Here is a 22,500-nt window from a genome sequence, read left to right as displayed (position 1 = left end):
TATCACCATGGCCTATCTCCCCAATAAGGCCTACATTACAATGATATCAACATGGCCTATCTCCCCAATAAGTCCTACATTAAAATGATATTACCATGGCCTATCTCCCCAATAAGACCAACATTAAAATGATATCAACATGGCCTATCTCTCTCTCTCCCTCTCTCTGTGTCTCTCTCTGTCTCTTCCTGTTTCTCTGTTTCTCTCCCTCTCCCTCTCTCTCTCTCTCTCTGTTTCTCTCCCTCTCTCTCTCTCTCCCTCTCTCTCTGTTTCTCTCCCTCTCTCTCTCTCTCTCTCTCCCTCTCTCTCTGTTTCTCTCCCTCTCTCTCTCTCTCTCTCCCTCTCTCTCTGTTTCTCTCTCTCTGTGTCTCTGTGTCTCTCAAGTCAATTCAAGAGGCTTTATTGGCATGGGAAATGTGTTTACATTGTCAAAGGAAGTGAAATGGATAAACAAAAGTGAAATGAACAAAAAATTAACAGTAAACATTATACTCACAAGTTTCAAAGGAATAAACACATTTCAATGTGCAAAATGGAAAATAAATAAGCATAAATATGGGTTGTATTTACAATGGTGTTTGTTCTTCACTGGTTTACCTTTTCTCGTGGCAACAGGTCACAAATCCTGCTGCACACTGTGGTATTTCACCCAGTAGATATGGGAGTTTATCAAAATTGGATTTGTTTTGGAATTCTTTGTGAATCTGTGTAATCTGAGGGAAATATGTCTCTCTAATATGGTCATACATTTGGCAGGAGGTTAGGAAGTGCAGCTCAGTTTCCACCTCATTTTGTAGGCAGTGAGCACATAGTCTGTCTTCTCTTGAGAGCCAGGTCTGCCTATGGCGGCCTTTCTCAATAGCAAGGCTATGCTCACTGAGTCTGTACATAGTCAAAGCTGTCCTTAATTTTGGGCCAGTCACAGTGGTCAGGTATTCTGCCAAGTAGCATTCCAGCTTGCTCTGTTTTTTGGTAAATTCTTTCCAATGTGTCAAGTAATTTATCTTTTTGTTTTCTCAGGATTTAGTTGGGTCTTCTGTCTCTCTGTGTCTCTCTCTTTCTGTCTCTCTGTGTCTCTCTCTTTCTCCCTCCCTCTCTCTGTGTCTCTCTCTTTCTCCGTCTTGTCCCTCTCTCTCTTTCTCCACCTTCTCTCTGTGTCTCTCTCTTTCTCCACCTTCTCTCTGTGTCTCTCTTTCTCCGTCTTGTCCCTCTCTCTCTTTCTCCACCATCTCTCTGTGTCTCTCTCTTTCTGTCTCTCTGTGTCTCTCTCTTTCTGCACCTTCTCTCGGTGTCTCTCTCTTTCTGCACCATCTCTCTGTGTCTCTCTCTTTCTCCACCATCTCTCTGTGTCTCTCTCTTTCTGTCTCTCTGTGTCTCTCTCTTTCTGCACCTTCTCTCTGTGTCTCTCTCTTTTTCCACCATCTCTCTGTCTCTCTCTTTCTGCACCATCTCTCTGTGTCTCTCTCTTTCTGTCTCTCTGTGTCTCTCTCTTTCTCCACCATCTCTCTGTCTCTCTCTTTCTGACTCTCTGTGTCTCTCTCTTTCTCCACCATCTCTCTGTGTCTCTCTCCTTCTCCGTCTTGACCCTCTCTCTGTGTCTCTCTCGCTCCCTATATCTTTCTGTCTACTCTCGCCCTCTCTTTCTCCCTCCCTCTCTCTGGGGGAAGTTTCCGGGACAAATAAGAACTTCATAAATGTCAGATGTTAATGTTTGAAGGCTGAAGGGCCTGTAACTATGTCAGGTGTGTCCCTGTATAGCTGGTGTGTAGACAGCAGTGAGTTTTTACCCAGCACCACTAAATCACATTACAGAGAATGTGTTGAGTCAGGGATACTTCGTTAGCTTCTCAACTGCCTTTATATTAAACATAACAACTGAGGTGTGTGTGTGTGTGTGCATGCGTGTGTGTGTGTGTGTGTGGGCTAGATGCTAAGCATGCTGGGAGCTCTTTGAGGGTGCTCAGGGCTTTTTCCATTGACCCTCCTCTCCTCCTCACCAGGGTCCCGTTCACCAACAGGATATGTTCTCAAACAGGAAATGAAAATGAGTGTCCTTACATAGAAGTACAGGTTAAAGTGTTGCTACAGTTGCTTCTCTCACCCTGCACTGTTTATGACGACACTACAAGGCTATTTTTCTTCTATATAACTGACCCCGCATCTGTGAAACCTGTAGCATGTGGATACATTATTAACAAAACGTACGGTAGCCTGCTACCTCCTGTCAAAAAAAAAGTCCAAATATTATCTCCTGTTTTGTACACGAGAGACGCAACCCATCTAGGCCGGTGTCGCCAGGGCTCAGTTCTCCTCGGACTAGAACAGTCTAGAGTTTCAGACGGAAAGGGTCCAACATTCCTGAGTTTCAGACGGAAAGGGTCCAACATTCCTGAGTTTCAGACGGAAAGGGTCCAACATTCCTGAGTTTCAGACGGAAAGGGTCCAACATTCCTGAGTTTCAGACGGAAAGGGTCCAACATTCCTGAGTTTCAGACGGAAAGGGTCCAATATTCCTGAGTTTCAGACGGAAAGGGTCTAACATTCCTGAGTTTCAGACTGAAAGGGTCCAACATTCCTGAGTTTCAGACGGAAAGGGTCCAACATACCTGAGTTTCAGACGGAAAGGGTCCAACATTCCTGAGTTTCAGACGGAAAGGGTCCAACATTCCTGAGTTTCAGACGGAAAGGGTCCAACATTCCTGAGTTTCAGACGGAAAGGGTCCAACATTCCTGAGTTTCAGACGGAAAGGGTCCAACATTCCTGAGTTTCAGACAGAAAGGGTCCAACATTCCTGAGTTTCAGACGGAAAGGGTCCAACATTCCTGAGTTTCAGACGGAAAGGGTCCAACATTCCTGAGTTTCAGACGGAAAGGGTCCAACATTCCTGAGTTTCAGACGGAAAGGGTCCAACATTCCTGAGTTTCCCACTGTCTGTATGTCTGCTCTGAGGAGATCATTAATAACCTCTTGAAGCTAGGGGGCACTATTTTTATGTTTGGAAAAATAACGTTCCCAAAGTAAACGGCCTAATTCTCAGGACCAGATGCTAGAATATGCATATAATTGACAGATTAGGATAGAAAAAACTCTAAAAGTTTCCAAAACTGTCAAAATATTGTCTGTGAGTATAACAGAACTGATATTGCAGGCGAAACCCTGAGATAAATCAAACCATGAAATGGCTTCTATTTTGAAAACTCCATGTTCCATAGCCTCCCATTGCTCCATTTAAAGGGATATCAACCAGATTCATTTCCCTATAGCTTCCTCAAGGTGTCAACAGTCTTCAGACATAGTTTCAGGCTTTTATTTTGAAAAATGAGCCAGAACAATAACATCGCGTCAACTGGTCACATGAGTTTTGCTCACGCAACAGAGTTTGGATAGGTATTGCTTTTCCCTCTCCTACTGTGAAAGACATTTGCGGTTGATATTTTATCAATTATATGTTTTTTTTAAAACCTGAGGATTGATTATAAAAAACGTTTGACATGTTTCTGTGGACATTATTGATATTATTTGGAATTTGTCTGCGTTGTCGTGACCGCTCTTTCCTCTGGATTTCTGAACATAACGCGCCAAACAAACGGAGGTATTTTGGATATAAAAATAATCTTTATGGAACAAAATGAACATTTGTTGTGTAACTGGGAGTCTCGTGAGTGAAAACATCCGAAGATCATCAAAGGTAAACGATTAATTTGATTGCTTTTCTGATTTTCGTGACCAAGCTACCTGATGCTAAGTGTACTTAATGTTTTGTTATGCGATCGATAAACTTACACAAACGCTTGGATTGATTTCGCTGTAAAGCATCATTTCAAGATCTGAGACGACAGGTGGATTAACAAAACGCTAAACTGTGTTTTGCAATATTGCATTTGTGATTTCATGAATATGAATATTTTTTGTAATATTATTTGACTGAGGCGCCATGCTATTCAGCGGTTGCTGATGACAATTATCCCGCTTAAGGGATGGGTAGCGTCAAGAATTAACATTACCAGCCTCCAAGACACACACACACACACACACACACACACACACACACACACACAGACACACAGACACACAGACACACTGCTACTAGTGTTTCCCTGTGGGACAGACCTGGCATCACTGTGAACTTCTATCGTACATTTAGTTCTATATTACGTAGGCCAACTGCTTTTGAATACATTTAACTGTTGTTGTTGGATGGGGAGAGATGTGATTTTAATATGCCCTAGTGTTTTACCTTGCATAGTGACACAGAACAGAAAAGAACATTGAGTAGAGTACAATTTACAATATTGAACTCTCTGAATATCTTCGTCTTTGTACAATCCCCTGAAACAGTATGTTGTCTATAGACCCTGAAACATTCTACAGTATGTTGTCTATAGACCCTGAAACATTCTACAGTATGTTGTCTATAGACCCTGAAACATTCTACAGTATGTTGTTTATATACCCTGAAACATTCTACAGTATGTTGTCTATAGACCCTGAAACATTCTACAGTATGTTGTCTATAGACCCTGAAACATTCTACAGTATGTTGTCTATATACCCTGAAACATTCTACAGTATGTTGTCTATAGACCCTGAAACATTCTACAGTATGTTGTCTATGAATCCTGAAACATTCTACAGTATGTTGTCTATAGATCCTGAAACATTCTACTATAGACCCTGAGACATTCTACAGTATGTTGTCTATAGACCCTGAAACATTCTACAGTATGTTGTCTATATACCCTGAAACATTCTACAGTATGTTGTCTATAGACCCTGAAACATTCTACAGTATGTTGTCTATAGACCCTGAAACATTCTACAGTATGTTGTCTATAGACCCTGAAACATTCTACAGTATGTTGTCTATAGACCCTGAAACATTCTACAGTATGTTGTCTGAAGACCCTGAAACATTCTCAGTATGTTGCCTATATACCCTGAAACATTCTACAGTATGTTGTCTATGAATCCTGAAACATTCTACAGTATGTTGTCTATAGACCCTGAGACATTCTACAGTATGTTGTCTATATACCCTGAAACATTCTACAGTATGTTGTCTGAAGACCCTGAAACATTCTACAGTATGTTGTCTATATACCCTGAAACATTCTACAGTATGTTGTCTATATACCCTGAAACATTCTACAGTATGTTGTCTGAAGATCCTGAGACATTCTACAGTATGTTGTCTATAAACCCTGAAACATTCTAATATAGACCCTGAAACATTCTACAGTATGTTGTCTATAGACCCTGAAACATTCTACAGTATGTTGTCTATAGACCCTGAAACATTCTACAGTATGTTGTCTATAGACCCTGAAACATTCTACAGTATGTTGTCTATATACCCTGAAACATTCTACAGTATGTTGTCTATAGACCCTGAAACATTCTACAGTATGTTGTCTATATACCCTGAAACATTCTACAGTATGTTGTCTATAGACCCTGAGACATTCTACAGTCTCTCTCTATCTATCTATCTATCTATCTATCTATCTATCTATCTATCTATCTATCTATCTATCTATCTCTCTGTCTCTCTGTCTCTCTGTCTCTCTGTCTCTCTGTCTCTCTGTCTCTCTCTCTCTCTTTAAGCTGCAGTGTGGGTTTTAATAGAGGAGAGTAGTGAAATATGCTGCTGTGTAGTTAAGGTAATGTATTGAGCTTGTGGCACAAACAAAACAAGACACACACACACTTCTCCTGAACACAGAGGGAGAGTAAATATGCTTGTCACCTTTAAAACGTCAGGCTGGGCTGAATAGATCCTTTGTATATCGTTAGCTGGTACTCACTGGCCCTCACAGGGCTTAGTTTGGCTGGTGCAGTCTGGAGGAGAGGGGAGAGAGAAGGAGGGGAGGGGAGAGGAGGAGGGGAGAGGAGGGGGGGATATAGAGGAGGAGGGAAGAGAGGAGGGGAGGAGGGAGAAAGAAGGAGGTGAGAGGAGGAGGGGAGGAGAGGAGGAGGGGTGGCGAGGGGAGAGGAGTGGGAGGGGATAGAGAGGAGGAGGGGAGAGAGGAGGAGGAGAGGAGGAGGAGAGGAGGAGGGGAGAGAGGAGGTGAGAGGAGGGGGAGGAGGTGAGAGGAGGGGGAGGGGAGATTGAAGGAGTGAGAGGAGGGGGAGGGGATAGAGAGGGGGAGGAGGGGAGAGGAGGAGGAGGAGAAAGTAGAGGAGGGGGGAGTGTGAAACTTAACCCTGTCCTGTCTGGATGGCTGTAGTTTGTCTTCACCTCTGTCCTACATCAATGCTGCATCATGGAGTGGGGATACTATGTACCAATCTATTTACTGGAGTAAGTGCTGTTTCTAGTGATTATCTTCTAGTTGTTCCTGTTAGATTTACACAGTCTTGTGGTCTATTGATTGATGGGTTTATGACTGTAGGCTTTTGAGGGACTTTAAAACTCCGTGACACCAGTTCATTCACAGTATAAGTATCAACTTGTGTTACAGTCAGTTACTCAGCAGTTGGTCAGTAGTGTACAGTCAGTCACTCAGTAGTTGGTCAGTAGTGTACAGTCAGTCACTCAGTAGTTGGTCAGTAGTGTACAGTCAGTCACTCAGTAGTTGGTCAGTAGTGTACAGTCAGTCACTCAGTAGTTGGTCAGTAGTGCACAGTCAGTCACTCAGTAGTTGGTCAGTAGTGTACAGTCAGTCACTCAGTAGTTGGTCAGTAGTGTACAGTCATCCCACTCTGGGCTGTGAAGTCTTGCCATTTGTGGTTGTCGCCATTGTTCCTGCCTGTTGGGGCAGTGAGAGGAGGAGACCTCTCTAACACAGAGGAACAGGGCAGTGAGAGGAGGAGACCTCTCTAACACAGAGGACCAGGGCAGTGAGAGGAGGAGGCCTCTAACACAGAGGACCAGAGCAGTGACAGGAGGAGACCTCTAACACATAGGAACAGGGCAGTGAGAGGAGGAGACCTCTCTAACACAGAGGAACAGGGCAGTGAGAGGAGGAGACCTCTCTAACACAGAGGAACAGGGCAGTGAGAGGAGGAGACCTCTCTAACACAGAGGAACAGGGCAGTGAGAGGAGGAGACCTCTCTAACACAGAGGACCAGGGCAGTGAGAGGAGGAGACCTCTCTTAAACACAGAGGAACAGGGTAGTGAGAGGAGGAGACCTCTAACACAGAGGACCAGGGCAGTGAGAGGAGGAGACCTCTAACACAGAGGACCAGGGCAGTGAGAGGAGGAGACCTCTAACACAGAGGACCAGGGCAGTGAGAGGAGGAGACCTCTCTAACACAGAGGAACAGGGCAGTGAGAGGAGGAGACCTCTAACACAGAGGAACAGGACAGTGAGAGGAGGAGACCTCTAACACAGAGGAACAGGGCAGTGAGAGGAGGAGACCTCTCTAACACAGATGAACAGGGTAGTGAGACGAGGAGACCTCTAACACAGAGGAACAGGACAGTGAGACGAGGAGACCTCTCTAACACAGAGGAACAGGACAGTGAGAGGAGGAGACCTCTAACACGGAGGAACAGGGTAGTGAGAGGAGGAGACCTCTAACACAGAGGTGCTTTGAGAGGAGGAGACCTCTAACACAGAGGTGCTTTGAGAGGAGGAGACCTCTAACACAGAGGTGCTTTGAGAGGAGGGGAAACAGACAAAGGTTAAGGAGAGTTTCCTGTCCCCTCTAGTTAGCTAATGTGTATGTTATAGACAGATGTGTGTGTGTGTGTGTGTGTGTGTGTGTGTGTGTGTGTGTGTGTGTGTGTGTGGTGTGAAAAGAGCTGATTTTAATTGGAAAGAGGAAGTGTGTGTGTGTGTGTGTGTGTGTGATTACAACATGTCTATATGTATGAGACAGAGAGAGGAACAGAAACAGAGGAGGGATATTCACAGCAGCAGGAGAGAGGAGTTGGTTTGTCTACAAAACACTATAATAACCAGCAGGGTCACACGGCAACTCCCTGCCAATCAGAGACTGACTGCCTCCCTGCCAATCAGAGACTGACTGCCTCCCTGCCAATCAGAGACAGACTGCCTCCCTGCCAATCAGAGACAGACTGCCTCCCTGCCAATCAGAGACAGACTGCCTCCCTGCCCGAAGAGCAGTGCAGAGAGAGGGAGGAGAGGGAGGAGGAGAGAGAGATGTAAGGAGTGTGGGGGTATACTGCATCTTGCTGGAGGGACACCTCCTCTCTCTCTCTCTCTCTCTCTCTCTCTCTCTCTCTCTATTGCGTGCAACTTCTCTCTCTCTCTTCCCCCTGCCTTATCTCTCTTCCTCTCCCTCTCTCTCTATCTCTCTCTCTCTGTAAGCGTAGTTCTTCCTGCAGTCTGAGCCTGAGAGCACTGAGCTCTCTCTCTCTCTCTCTCTCTCTCTCTCTCTGTGTGTGTGTTGAGTTGTGTTCTGACCATGAGGACTCTCCATAGGTTGAAGTTGATGAGTTCCCCCAGCCTCAGTGACCTGGGGAAGAGTGACAAGGCAGCGTTGGAGGAGAGAGGGACACAGCAGAGAAAAGCTGGGGCTAACGCCACCTGGAACAGGTACTGTAGTCGAGACTCTCTGTGTGTGTGTGTGTGTGTGTGTGTGTGTGTGTGTGTGTGTGTGTGTGTGTGTGTGTGTGTGTGTGTGTGTGTGTGTGTGTGTGTGTCACCCTGCTTTGTGTCAGTCAGTGAACAGGAGGTACTGAACTTACTCCTTCCTTGTTGTGAAACTGCACTGACCGTTAGAAAGGACAGAGATGTGGTCGTCTCTGTCTATGTCCCTGTCCTCTGAGATCGACACAGCTCTGTCTATGTCCTGTACTCTGAGATCTACACAGCTCTATCTATGTCCCTGTCCTCTGAGATCTACACAGCTCTATCTATGTCCCTGTCCTGTACTCTGAGATCTACACAGCTCTGTCTATGTCCCTGTCCTGTACTCTGAGATCTACACAGCTCTGTCTATGTCCCTGTCCTGTACTCTGAGATCTACACAGCTCTGTCTATGTCCCTGTCCTCTGAGATCTACACAGCTCTGTCCCTGTCCTGTACTCTGGGATCTACACAGCTCTGTCTATGTCCCCGTCCTGTCCTCTGGGATCTACACGTCTCTCTGGGATTTCCTTGAGAATGTCACACTGAATAAGCATTACTATAAGCATTACTATTCCTAGTCTCATGAAGCCGCTTCCCAAATCAGAAAGGTCATTCATTCCTCAGTGACTTACAGACTGTGTTGCAGACCTGGGATCAGTGTGCTTCGTGATGACCTCTATATAACTGAGCAGAGAACTCTGAATAACTAACAAGACTTCTACTAGTCACGTCAGATATACTAGCACGTTTACAGCACGTGCTGTAATCCCCACTGCTTCTTGACACAATGCCCATCGAACCCAACCAAGCCGCACCAATGTGTCGGAGGAAACACAGTGCACCTGGTGACCTGGTCAGCGTGCACTGCGCCCGGCCCGCCACAAGTGTCGCGATGAGACAAGGTTAGGGCCAAACCCTCCCTAACCCGGACGACGCTGGGCCAACTGTGCGCCGCCCCATGGGCTTCCCGGTCGCGGCCCGGCTGCGACAGAGCCTGGGTTCAAACCCAGAATCTCTAGTGGCACAGCCAGCACTGCGATGCAGTGCCTTAGACCACTGCGCCACTCAGGAGGCCTAGGTTATGGAAATGTTAGTTAATTTAATGTCATTATGTGTCAACCCCCAGCACCATCACTAGACAGTATTGAGTTCATGGTTATGATGCTGTGGTTAATGAATACATGAGCATTGACTAAGGGTAGCGAACACTAGATTGAAGGATGGATGGATGGATGGATGGATGGCTGTGTGGATGGATGGATGGCTGTGTGGATGGATGGATGGATGAATGGTTGGATGGATGGATGTCTGGATGGATGGCTATGTAGATGGATGGATGGATGGATAGACAGATGGATGGATGGATGGATGGATGTCTGGATGGATGGCTATGTAGATGGATGGATGGATGGATAGACAGATGGATGGATGTCTGGATGGATGGATGGCTATGTAGATGGATGGATGGATGGATGGCTATGTAGATGGATGGATGTCTGGATGGATGGCTATGTAGATGGATGGATGGATGGATGGATGGTTGTGTGAATGGATGGATGGCTGTGTGGATGGATGGATGGATGGATGGCTGTGTGGATGGATGGATGGCTAGATGGATGATGGATGGCTGTGTGGATGGATGGATGGATGTCTGTGTGGATGGATGGATGGCTGTGTGGATGGATGGATGGCTGAATGGTTGGATGGATGGATGGCCGTGTGGATGAATGGATGGATGGATGGATGGCTGTGGGTATGTGAAACTACTGTGTGAGTGATAATTGGACTGTACGTTCTGATCATCTCTCTATTGTTTGTTTGTTTGCTGCAGCTGCTTTCTTCCCTGCTGTACTCTAACACTGTCCCCCGTTGTGTGTGTGTGTGTGTGTGTGTGTGTGTGTGTGTGTGTGTGTGTGTGTGTGTGTGTGTGTGTGTGTGTGTGTGTGTGTGTGTGTGTGTGTGTGTGTGTGTGTTCCTGCAGCATCCACAATGCGGTGATAGCTGTGTTCCAGAGGAAAGACCTGGGAGAGAATGACCTCTACATCCTCAATGAGGGAGTCAGGTGACATACTGTATAACCTCTGACCTCTACCTATACACTTCTATTGCTCTCTCCCTCTCTCTCTCTGTTTCTTTCTCTCTCTGTTTCTCGCTCTCTGTTTCTCTCTTTGTTTCTCGCTCTCTGTTTCTCTCTTTGTTTCTCGCTCTCTGTTTCTCACTCTGTTTCTCGCTCTCTGTTTCTCTCTGTTTCTCCCTCTGTTTCTCTCTCTGTTTCTCTGTTTCTCTCTCTCTGTTTCTCTCTCTCTGTTTCTCTCTCTCTGTTTCTCTCTCTCTCTCTCTGTTTCTCTCTCTGTTTCTCTCTTTGTTTCTCTCTCTCTCTGTTTCTCTCTCTCTGTTTCTCTCTCTGTTTCTCTGTTTCTCTCTCTGTTTCTCTCTTTCTCTGTTTCTCTCTCTCTCTGTTTCTCTCTCTCTCTGTTTCTCTCTCTCTCTCTGTTTCTCTCTCTGTTTCTCTCTCTCTCTGTTTCTCTCTCTCTCTGTTTCTCTCTCTCTGTTTATCTCTCTCTGTTTCTCTCTCTTTGTTTCTCTCTCTGTTTCTCTCTCTGTTTCTCTCTCTGTTTCTCTCTCTGTTTCTCTCTCTCTGTTTCTCTCTCTCTCTGTTTCTCTCTCTGTTTCTCTCTCTCTCTTTCTCTGTTTCTCTCTCTGTTTCTCTCTTTCTCTGTTTCTCTCTCTCTCTGTTTCTCTCTCTCTCTGTTTCTCTCTCTGTTTCTCTCTCTCTCTGTTTCTCTCTCTCTCTGTTTCTCTCTCTCTCTGTTTCTCTCTCTCTGTTTCTCTCTCTGTTTCTCTCTCTTTGTTTCTCTCTCTGTTTCTCTCTTTGTTTCTCGCTCTCTGTTTCTCTCTCTGTTTCTCTCTCTCTGTTTCTCTCTGTTTCTCTCTCTGTTTTTCTCTCTGTTTCTCTCTCTGTGTTTCTCTCTCTGTTTCTCTCTCTCTGTTTCTCTGTTTCTCTCTCTCTCTGTTTCTCTCTTTGTTTCTCTCTTTGTTTCTCTCTCTGTTTCTCTGTCTCTGTTTCTCTCTCTCTGTTTCTCTCTCTCTGTTTCTCTCTCTTTGTTTCTCTCTCTTTGTTTCTCTCTCTGTTTCTCTCTCTCTGTTTCTCTCTCTGTTTCTCTCTCTGTTTCTCTCTCTCTGTTTCTCTCTCTCTCTGTTTCTCGCTCTCTGTTTCTCTCTCTGTTTCTCTCTCTCTGTTTCTCTCTCTCTGTTTCTCTCTCTCTGTTTCTCTCTCTCTGTTTCTCTCTCTGTTTCTCTCTCTCTGTTTCTCTCTTTGTGTCTCTCTCTCTGTTTCTCTCTCTCTGTTTCTCTCTCTGTTTCTCTCTCTCTGTTTCTCTCTCTGTTTCTCTCTCTGTGTTTCTCTCTCTGTTTCTCTCTCTCTCTGTTTCTCGCTCTCTGTTTCTCTCTCTGTTTCTCTCTCTCTGTTTCTCTCTCTGTTTCTCTCTCTGTTTCTCTCTCTCTGTTTCTCTCTCTGTTTCTCTCTCTCTGTTTCTCTCTTTGTGTCTCTCTCTCTGTTTCTCTCTCTCTGTTTCTCTCTTTGTTTCTCACTCTCTGTTTCTCTCTCTGCCTCTGCCAGTCACACACTTTCTCATCTCTCCTCACAACTCTAATAACCACAGCTGTAAGAATGACCCTGCTGTTAGTAAAACAACACAGTAGACAGAGTTTCACCTGTTTCACCTTCCTGGTAAACACAGTAGAAATGACCAGAAAGTGAGATCTGTGAAGAGCATATTGAATAGGGTATTTCAAATGGTTTGACTTGGTGGTGGTGCTAACTAGTGTTATCTTTATATATGCATGAGCAGCTCTTTGTACATCAGGCTCAGAGGATTCATTTTAACAGGCCAAAGCATTCTGCCTGGTTTTAACTGTAAATTTATATTGACTGGCCTTCCGTTTTGAGGTTGAAGGTGTAAATGTGAGAATGTGTTGCCAGGGTGGAATGGAAAAACGATATGTCTGTTATACAGTCATACACCCACTCCCCACACATGCACACAATAACAAGGCAAACCCACAAACACAAATGGCTGGTGTTCATAGAACCTGCCTGGTGTTTCAGTGCTCAGTAGAACTGCCACTCAGTGACATGTAGTGGGCTGTTTTTAACCCATTAGAACATGTTCCTAATGGTGGAATCGTTGAGTAAAATGTCGACACATTCACACACAACTCTGTGCTTGAAGAAGTCAAGTTGGTAAGACTCTCTCTCTCTCTCTCTCTCTCTCTCTCTCTCTCTCTCTCTCTCTCTCTCTCTCTCTCTCTCTCTCTCTCTCTCTCTCTCTCTCTCTCTCTCTCTCTCTCTCTCTCTCTCTCTCTCTCTCTCTCTCTCTCTCTCTCTCTCTCTCTCTCTCTCTCTCTCTCTCTCTCTCTCTCTCTCTCTCTCTCTCTCTCTCTCTCTCATACAGTGCATTCAGGAAAATATTCAGAAACCTTGAATTTTTCCAGACTTTGTTACATTACAGCCTTATTCTAAAATGGATTAAATAAACATTAGCCCATAATGAAAAATAATTAATAAAAAATAAAAAAACAGATACCAAATGTATTTACATAAGTATTCAGACCCTTTGCTCTGAGACTCTAAATGTAGCTCAGGTGCATCCTGTTCCCATTGATCTTCCTTGAGATGTTTCTACAACTTTATTGAGTCCACCAGTGTTAAATTCAATTGATTGGACATGATTTGGAAAGGCACACACCTATCTATATAAGGTCTCACAGATGTCAGAGCAAAAACCAAGCCATGAGGTTGAAGGAATTGTCCATAGAGCTCAGAGACGGGATTGTGTCGAGGCACAGATCTGGGGAAGGGTACCAAAACATTTCTGCAGCGTTGAAGCTCCCCAAGAACACAATGGCCTCCATCATTCTCCCCCAAGACTCTCCCACTTCCTAGAGCTGGCCATCCTGCCAAAGTGAGCAGTCGGGGGAGAAGGCCCTTGGTCAGGGAGGTGACCAAGTCCCGATGGTCACACTGAAAGAGCTCCAGAGTTCCTCTGTGGAGATGGGAGAACCTTCCAGAAGGACAACCATCTCTGCAGGACTCCAACCATCTCTGCAGGACACCAATCAGGCCTTTATGGTAGAGTGGCCAGACGGAAGCCACTCCTCAGTAGAAGGCACAGGCAGGCCCACTTGGGGTTTGTCAAAAGGCACCTAAAGACTCTCAGACCATTTGAAGCAAGATTCTCTGGTCTGATGAACCCAAGAGTGAACTCTTTGGCCTGAATGCCAAGCATCACGTCTGGAGGAAACCTGGCACCATCCCTTCGGTGAAGCATGGTGGTGGCAGCATTATGTTGTGGGAATGTTTTTCAGCGGCAGGGGACAGGGAGACTAGTCAGGATTGACGGAAAGATGAACGGAGCAAAGTACAGAGAGATCCTTGATGAAAACCTGCCCCAGATCGCTAAGGACCTCAGACTGGGGACAAGGTTCACCTTCCAACAGGACAACGACCCTAAGCACACAGCCAAGACAACACAGGAGTTGATTTGGGACAAGTCGCTGAATATCCATGAGAGGCCTTGAACCCGATCTAACATCTCTGGAGAGACCTGAAAATATCTGTGCAACGATGCTTCCGATCCAACCTGACAGAGCTTGAGAGAATCTGCAGAGAAAAATGGGAGAAACTTCCCAAATACTGGTGTGCCAAGCTTGAAGTGTCATACCCAAGACGTTTTGAGGTTGTAATCGCTGCCACAGGTGCTTCAACAAAGTACTGAGTAAAGGGTCTGAATTCTTATGTAAATGCGATACTTCTGTTTTTTTCTGTAGGTCTGGACGAGTCCAGGGCTGACATCCTAGTCTTTCTGTAGGTCTGGACGAGTCCAGGGCTGACATCCTAGTCTTTCTGTAGGTCTGGACAAGTCCAGGGCTGACATCCTAGTCTTTCTGTAGGTCTGGACAAGTCCAGGGCTGACATCCTAGTCTTTCTCTAGGTCTGGACGAGTCCAGGGCTGACATCCTAGTCTTTCTGTAGGTCTGGACGAGTCCAGGGCTGACATCCTAGTCTTTCTGTAGGTCTGGACAAGTCCAGGGCTGACATCCTAGTCTTTCTGTAGATCTGGACGAGTCCAGGGCTGACATCCTAGTCTTTCTGTAGGTCTGGACGAGTCCAGGGCTGACATCCTAGTCTTTCTGTAGGTCTGGACAAGTCCAGGGCTGACATCCTAGTCTTTCTGTAGGTCTGGACGAGTCCAGGGCTGACATCCTAGTCTTTCTGTAGGTCTGGACGAGTCCAGGGCTGACATCCTAGTCTTTCTGTAGGTCTGGACGAGTCCAGGGCTGACATCCTAGTCTTTCTGTAGGTCTGGACGAGTCCAGGGCTGACATCCTAGTCTTTCTGTAGGTCTGGACGAGTCCAGGGCTGACATCCTAGTCTGGGGTGAGAGGGCCTTTGCAGGGCTACTCTGTCTGTCTGTCTGTCTGTCTGTCTGTCTGTCAAAGAGCCTCAAACCATGTTAGTATGTTACTTGACATTTGGGCTGTTACCCACCCCATTCCCCCCATAGACATGTTCAAACATACTGACAAGCATAAAACAGTCAAACAGGCACGTAAGCACACACGCATGCATTGCAAACACACACACACCCTTTACATTCACCCTGATGCGCGTGTAAGAGGTTGTTCCTTGCATTAGACATAGCCCAGGGTTATGGTTGGACTTCAGACTATAATGCCATGATGTTGTAAATTCACCATAGTCTTATTACACATGACTCTCTGCTTCAACATAATGAGGCTGTTTCCATTGCATGGCTTATTTCTTATCAGGCCCAATCCTGTAGAGCGCTGTGTGTGTGTGTGTGTGTGCGTGCGTGCGTGCGTGCGTGCGTGTATGTGTGTGTGTATGTATGTATTGGACACCACAATCTACAGACTTAATAAAACGTGATGGCTTGGGGACATGATGTCAGCCCTGCCGATTACTGGAGTATAAATGATTCAACTCAACAACATCTGACATTCTACTGTTTCCAGGATACGTACCACAGTGCTACAGTACTTAGACAGGCTTGTAATGGTGTGGACACAGCTCTCTCATTTCCTGAATCTGGAGCTACCTGACCGAACACAGTAACACACACAGCTCTCTCATTTCCTGAATCTGGAGCTACCTGACCGAACACAGTAACACACACAGCTCTCTCATTTCCTGAATCTGGAGCTACCTGACCGAACACAGTAACACACACAGCTCTCTCATTTCCTGAATCTGGAGCTACCTGACCGAACACAGTAACACACACAGCTCTCTCATTTCCTGAATCTGGAGCTACCTGATCGAACACAGTAACACACACAGCCTGCTGTTTGACAGGTAGAACAAAGGGCAGCTTGGTTCTTTGACAAAGATCGTTGTCATCATGGCCAATTATCCCAATGATTTATAGTGTAGAAACTGATTCAATGTGTTGCATTTCAACTGCTGTTTAATCGTGACTCTATACCCTGTCCTCCAGTCAGCTGAGTAACTAGGCTGTTGGACATGACTCTATACCCTGTCTTCCAGTCAGCTGAGTACCTAGGCTGTTGGACATGACTCTATACCCTGTCTTCCAGTCAGCTGAGTAACTAGGCTGTTGGACATGACTCTATACCCTGTCTTCCAGTCAGCTGAGTACCTAGGCTGTTGGACATGACTCTATACCCTGTCTTCCAGTCAGCTGAGTAACTAGGCTGTTGGACATTACTCTATACCCTGTCTTCTAGTCAGCTGAGTAACTAGGCTGTTGGACATGACTCTATACCCTGTCTTCCAGTCAGCTGAGTAACTAGGCTGTTGGACATGACTCTATACCCTGTCTTCCAGTCAGCTGAGTAACTAGGCTGTTGGACATGACTCTATACCCTGTCTTCCAGTCAGCTGAGTCACTAGGCTGTTGGACATGACTCTATACCCTGTCTTCCAGTCAGATTATAAACTCTGTCAGTCCGTTGCTGCTGTACCAGACATGATGGGTAATTTCCTGTGTGGTTCTGAGGAGCCCTGTGACCTTCTCGTTGCGGGATGTGAAACAGGAAGTACCTGTCTTCCTCTCCAGTCTACCACAGGACAGTGGTGTAAAGTACTTAAGTAAAAATACTTTAGAGTACTACTTACGTCGTTTTTAGGTATCTGTACTTTACTATTTATATTTATGACAACTTTTACTTCACTACATTCCTAAAGCAAATAATGTACTTTTTACTCCTTAAATTTTCCCTGCAACCTTCCAGTTACTAGTCCAACGCTCTAACCACTAGGCTACCCTGCCGCCCCACTAGGCTACCCTGCCGCCCCACTAGGCTACCCTGCCGCCCCACTAGGCTACCCTGCCGCCCCACTAGGCTACCCTGCCGCCCCACTAGGCTACCCTGCCGCCCCACTAGGCTACCCTGCCGCCCCACTAGGCTACCCTGCCGCCCCACTAGGCTACCCTGCCGCCCCACTAGGCTACCCTACCGCCCCACTAGGCTACCCTGCCGCCCCACTAGGCTACCCTGCCGCCCCACTAGGCTACCCTGCCGCCCCACTAGGCTACCCTACCGCCCCACTAGGCTACCCTGCCGCCCCTGGGTGAATTTCACTTTTACTTGAGTCATTTTCTATTAAGGTATCTTTACCTTTACTCCAGGATGATAATTAGGTACTTTTTCCACCACTGCCAGAGGACCTGTTTAGGAATCTACACTGAGTGTACAAAACATTAAGAACACTTCCCTAATATTGCATTGCACCCCCGTTTGCCCTCAGAACAGCATTCAATTCATTGTGGCGTGGACTCGAATAGGTGTGGAAAGCGTTCCACAGGGAGGCTGGCCCATGTTGACTCCAATGCTTCCCACAGCTGTGTCACTAGAAACTGAAGGAGTGTGACAGAAACCGGTGCTCCTGTCACCTACTACCAGACCCCGTTCAAAGGCACTTCAACCTTTTGTCTTGCCCATTCACCCTCTGAATAACACACACAATCCATGTCTCAAGGCTTAAAAATCCTCCTTTAACCCGTCTCCTCCCCTCCATCTACACGGATTGAAGTGGATTTAACAAGTGGCGTCAATAAGGGATCATATCTTTCACCTGGATTCACCTGGTCAGTCTGTGTCATGCAAAGAGCAGATGTTCTTAATGTTTTGTAAACTCAGTGTATAGAAATGCCTTGGCTTTGACCAATACCTCCTCCATTTCCCTAACTTTTAATAAGTCGGGTACCACACAGTGTTCATAGAGCAAGTAAGGTGTTGTTGTTGTCACTGGGCTGAGCGAGTGGGTTTAGGGGTGGGAAAGGGCACAGAGGAGTAACATGTGGTGGCATGAGGGTGAGAAGGGTGAGGGAAGAGAGGCAGTGAGAAGGGTGAGGAAAGAGAGGCAGTGAGAAGGGTGAGGAAAGAGAGGCAGTGAGAAGGGTGAGGGAAGAGAGAGAGGCAGTGAGAAGGGTGAGGAAAGAGAGAGAGGCAGTGAGAAGGGTGAGGGAAGAGAGAGAGAGGCAGTGAGAAGGGTGAGGAAAGAGAGAGAGGCAGTGAGAAGGGTGAGGGAAGAGAGGCAGTGAGAAGGGTGAGGGAAGAGAGGCAGTGAGAAGGGTGAGGAAAGAGAGAGAGGCAGTGAGAAGGGTGAGGAAAGAGAGGCAGTGAGAAGGGTGAGGGAAGAGAGAGAGAGGCAGTGAGAAGGGTGAGGAAAGAGAGAGAGGCAGTGAGAAGGGTGAGGGAAGAGAGAGAGGCAGTGAGAAGGGTGAGGGAAGAGAGAGAGGCAGTGAGAAGGGTGAGGAAAGAGAGAGAGGCAGTGAGAAGGGTGAGGGAAGAGAGGCAGTGAGAAGGGTGAGGGAAGAGAGGCAGTGAGAAGGGTGAGGGAAGAGAGGCAGTGAGAAGGGTGAGGAAAGAGAGAGAGGCAGTGAGAAGGGTGAGGGAAGAGAGAGAGGCAGTGAGAAGGGTGAGGGAAGAGAGAGAGGCAGTGAGAAGGGTGAGGAAAGAGAGAGAGGCAGTGAGAAGGGTGAGGGAAGAGAGGCAGTGAGAAGGGTGAGGAAAGAGAGAGAGGCAGTGAGAAGGGTGAGGGAAGAGGGAGAGGCAGTGAGAAGGGTGAGGAAGGTGTTGAAAGAGAAGGAGACAGGAACAATGTGGCATAGTGTGTGTAGCCTCTACTTCTGTGTGTCCACCCAGTTCAGAATGTTAAACTGCTGTTTTCTTCTAGGCAACTACTGAAGACGGAGCTGGGCTCTTTCTTTACTGAATACCTCCAGGTAAGAGACTGTCTCTCTGCACCGCAGCACTGATATCAACCTTACTCTGATATTACTAACATTACTCTGGTATTACTACCATTACTCTGATATTAACATTACTCTGATATTACTAACATTACTCAGATATTACTAACATGACTCTGGTATTACTAACATTACTCTGGTATTGCTAACATTACTCTGGTATTAACATTACTCTGATATTACTAACGTTACTCTGATATTACTACCATTACTCTGATATTAACATTACTCTGATATTACTAACATTACTCTGGTATTACTACCATTACTCTGATATTAACATTACTCTGATATTACTAACATTACTCTGGTATTAACATTACTCTGGTATTACTACCATTCCTCTGATATTAACATTACTCTGATAGTAACGTTGCACCAACATTACAAGTATTACTCTGATATTACTAACACTACTCTGATATTACTAACATTACTCTGATATTACTAACATTACTCTGATATTACTAACATTACTTCGATATTAACATTACTCTGATATTACTACCGTTACTCCGGTATTACTAGCATTACTCTGATACCGCTAACATTACTCTGCTATTATCAACATTACTCTGATATTACTATCGTTACTTTGATATTATTAACATTACTCTGATAGTAACATTACTCTGATATTACCATTACTCTGATATTAACATTACTCTGATATCAACATTACTATGGTATTCCTAACATTAATCTGATCGTTCTAACATTACTCTGATATTACTAACATTACTCTGATATTACTAACATTACTCTGATATTTCTAACATTACGCTGATATTACCAACATTACTCTGATATTAGCAACATTACTCTGATATTACTAACATGACTCTGATATTTCTAACATTACTCTGCTATTACTAACATTACTCTGATATTACCAACATTACTCTGATATTACCAACATTACTCTGATATTACTAACATTACTCCGGTATTAACGTTACTCTGATATTACTAACATTACTCCGGTATTACTAACATTACTCTGATATTACTAACATTACTCTGATATTACTGACATTACTCTGATATCACTGACATTACTCTGATATTACTAACATTACTCTGATATTACTAACATTGCTTCGATATTACTACCATTACTCTGATATTACTAACATTACTCTGATATTACTAACATTACTCTGATATTACTAACATTACTCCGCTATTAACATTACTCGGATATTACTAACATTGCTCCGATATTAGCATTACTCTGATATTACTAACCTTACTCTGATATTACCAGCATTACTCTGATATTACTAACATTACTCTGATATTACTAACATTACTCCGATATTAACATTACTCTGATATTACTAACATTGCTCCGATATTAGCATTACTCTGGTATTACTAACATTACTCTGATATTACTAACATTACTCCGATATTAACATTACTCTGGTATTACTAACATTACTCCGATATTAACATTACTCCGATATTACTAACATTACTCCGATATTAACATTACTCTGATATTACTAACATTACTCCGATATTAACATTACTCTGATATTACTAACATTACTCTGATGTTAACATTACTCTGCTATTAACATTACTCTGATATTACTAACATTACTCTGATATTACTAACATTACTCTGATATTACCAACATTACTCTGATATTACTAACATTACTCTTTATATATATTTTTTAACGTCCTGGTCGTAGAATGTGAATCCTTGTTTTCTTTCCTCCTCTGCAGAATCAGCTGCTGACAAAGGGAATGGTGATACTGAGGGACAAAATGCGTTTCTATGAAGGTATGAATCATATTACATTACTAATACAATAAAGATGTAGCACTACTTACTAATACAATAAAGATGTAGCACTACTTACTAATACAATAAAGATGTAGCACTACTTACTAATACAATAAAGATGTAGCACTGTTTGAAGTACTGTCTGAAGTACTGTTGTAGCGCTGTTTGAAGTACTGTCATAGTACTGCTTGAAGTGCGGTTGTAGTACTGTTTGAAGTACTGTTCTTGTACTGTATGAAGTACTGTTTGAAGTACTGTCGTAGTACTGTTTGAAGTACTGTCATAGTACTGTTTGAAGTACTGTCATGGTGCTGTTTGAAGTACTGTCATGGTGCTGTTTGAAGTACTGTCGTAGTACTGTTTGAAGTACTGTCGTAGTACTGTTTGAAGTACTGTTTGAAGTACTGTCGTAGTACTGTTTGAAATACTGTTGAAGAACTGTTTGAAGTGATGTTTGAAGTACTGTCGTAGTACTGTTGGAAGTACTGTCGTAGTACTGTTTGAAGTACTGTCGTAGTACTGTTTGAAGTACTGTCATGGTGCTGTTTGAAGTACTGTCGTAGTACTGTTTGAAGTACTGTCGTAGTACTGTTTGAAGTACTGTTTGAAGTACTGTCGTAGTACTGTTTGAAATACTGTTGAAGAACTGTTTGAAGTGATGTTTGAAGTGATGTTTGAAGTACTGTCGTAGTACTGTTTGAAGTACTGTCATAGCATTCTTTGAAGTACTGTCACAGTACTGTTTGCAGTACTGGTTGGTCATAATGAAGCCTATTGTGTCCCATTATCGTCTCTGTTGAGGTATAGTCAAGTGGTGAAGATGCTCAAACCACCTGACCCTGACATCAAGTACACAGCTTATTTCTGCTGAAGTGCTATTGTCATGGCGACCAGACAGGAAGTGTTACTAACGTCACAGACCTCAGACCACAACCAGATGGGAGATTTGAGATTGTTGAAGAAGTTGAACCAGGCCTTGTCCCTCACCCTCCTATCCTTCCTCCCTCCCTTTACTGCCTCTCTTCGGTTCCTCGTCTGATGTCAGTCAGCTTCTTACAATAGAACCCTTTCAAAAGGACTTGTCCTCTTCAGATGGTTGAACCCAGTAGCCCTCTGCTCCAGCCGTGACCCAGCCGTCCCCGCCACCGTGACCCAGTGGCCCACACCACTGTGCCATTTGGCAGCACTGCTCAGAAACAGCTAACTGATAACTAAATCTCTCTCCGGATTCCCTCTGCCACAAGCAGGTCTCAGATCTCAGTGTGTGAGGGAGATGGGGTGTTGATGCATCTCTCTGCTGGTGTTAGTGCCTTTCAGGATCTGTATCTGTGACAAACCATGAGAAATTACAACATATCAAACATAGAACATTCACACTTTTTTTGAGTCCATGCTAATTAGCACCATTGCTACTTTCTGATTGGTTATTTTGACTTCCTGGTTGTCTCCAGGTCAGAAGCTATTGGACTCCTTGGCAGAGACGTGGGACTTCTTCTTCTGTGATGTTCTGTCCATGCTTCAGGCTATATTCTACCCAGTACAGGTATAGTTACTCATTTTGGGTGTCAGTACTGTCTATATTTAGTTGCAGCAGGTCCAGCTGTAGAACATGTGAGGTGCTGGTGATCCGCTCCGGTGAGCTCCTGGTGCTGATGATCCGCTCCGGTGAGCTCCTGGTGCTGATGATCCGCTCCGGTGAGCTCCTGGTGCTGATGATCCGCTCCGGTGAGCTCCTGGTGCTGATGATCCGCTCCGGTGAGCTCCTGGTGCTGGTGATCCGCTCCGGTGAGCTCCTGGTGCTGATGATCCGCTCCGGTGAGCTCCTGCCCAAGTCAAGCACTGGTTACTTCTCCCTGTA

At 44.9% G+C, this 22,500-nt stretch overlaps 1 protein-coding gene across 4 annotated transcripts in view; it reads left to right on the top strand.

Moving 5' to 3' along the window:
- The window catches only part of LOC139396792 (proline-rich protein 5-like), a 68,801-nt gene that overhangs the window by 9,863 nt on the left and 36,438 nt on the right, over nucleotides 1-22,500 (top strand). For all 4 annotated transcript variants that reach the window (XM_071143708.1, XM_071143706.1, XM_071143709.1 and 1 more), the window contains 5 exons: nucleotides 8,394-8,507; nucleotides 10,525-10,605; nucleotides 18,769-18,817; nucleotides 20,582-20,639; nucleotides 22,094-22,185. In XM_071143708.1, the coding sequence (XP_070999809.1) occupies nucleotides 8,394-8,507; nucleotides 10,525-10,605; nucleotides 18,769-18,817; nucleotides 20,582-20,639; nucleotides 22,094-22,185 (394 nt within the window). The remainder of the gene's footprint in view (nucleotides 1-8,393; nucleotides 8,508-10,524; nucleotides 10,606-18,768; nucleotides 18,818-20,581; nucleotides 20,640-22,093; nucleotides 22,186-22,500) is intronic.

Source organism: Oncorhynchus clarkii, unplaced genomic scaffold (assembly GCF_045791955.1).
Source record: "Oncorhynchus clarkii lewisi isolate Uvic-CL-2024 unplaced genomic scaffold, UVic_Ocla_1.0 unplaced_contig_12323_pilon_pilon, whole genome shotgun sequence".
NCBI lineage: Eukaryota > Metazoa > Chordata > Actinopteri > Salmoniformes > Salmonidae > Oncorhynchus > Oncorhynchus clarkii.
This window is presented reverse-complemented; position numbering and strand designations above follow the sequence as displayed.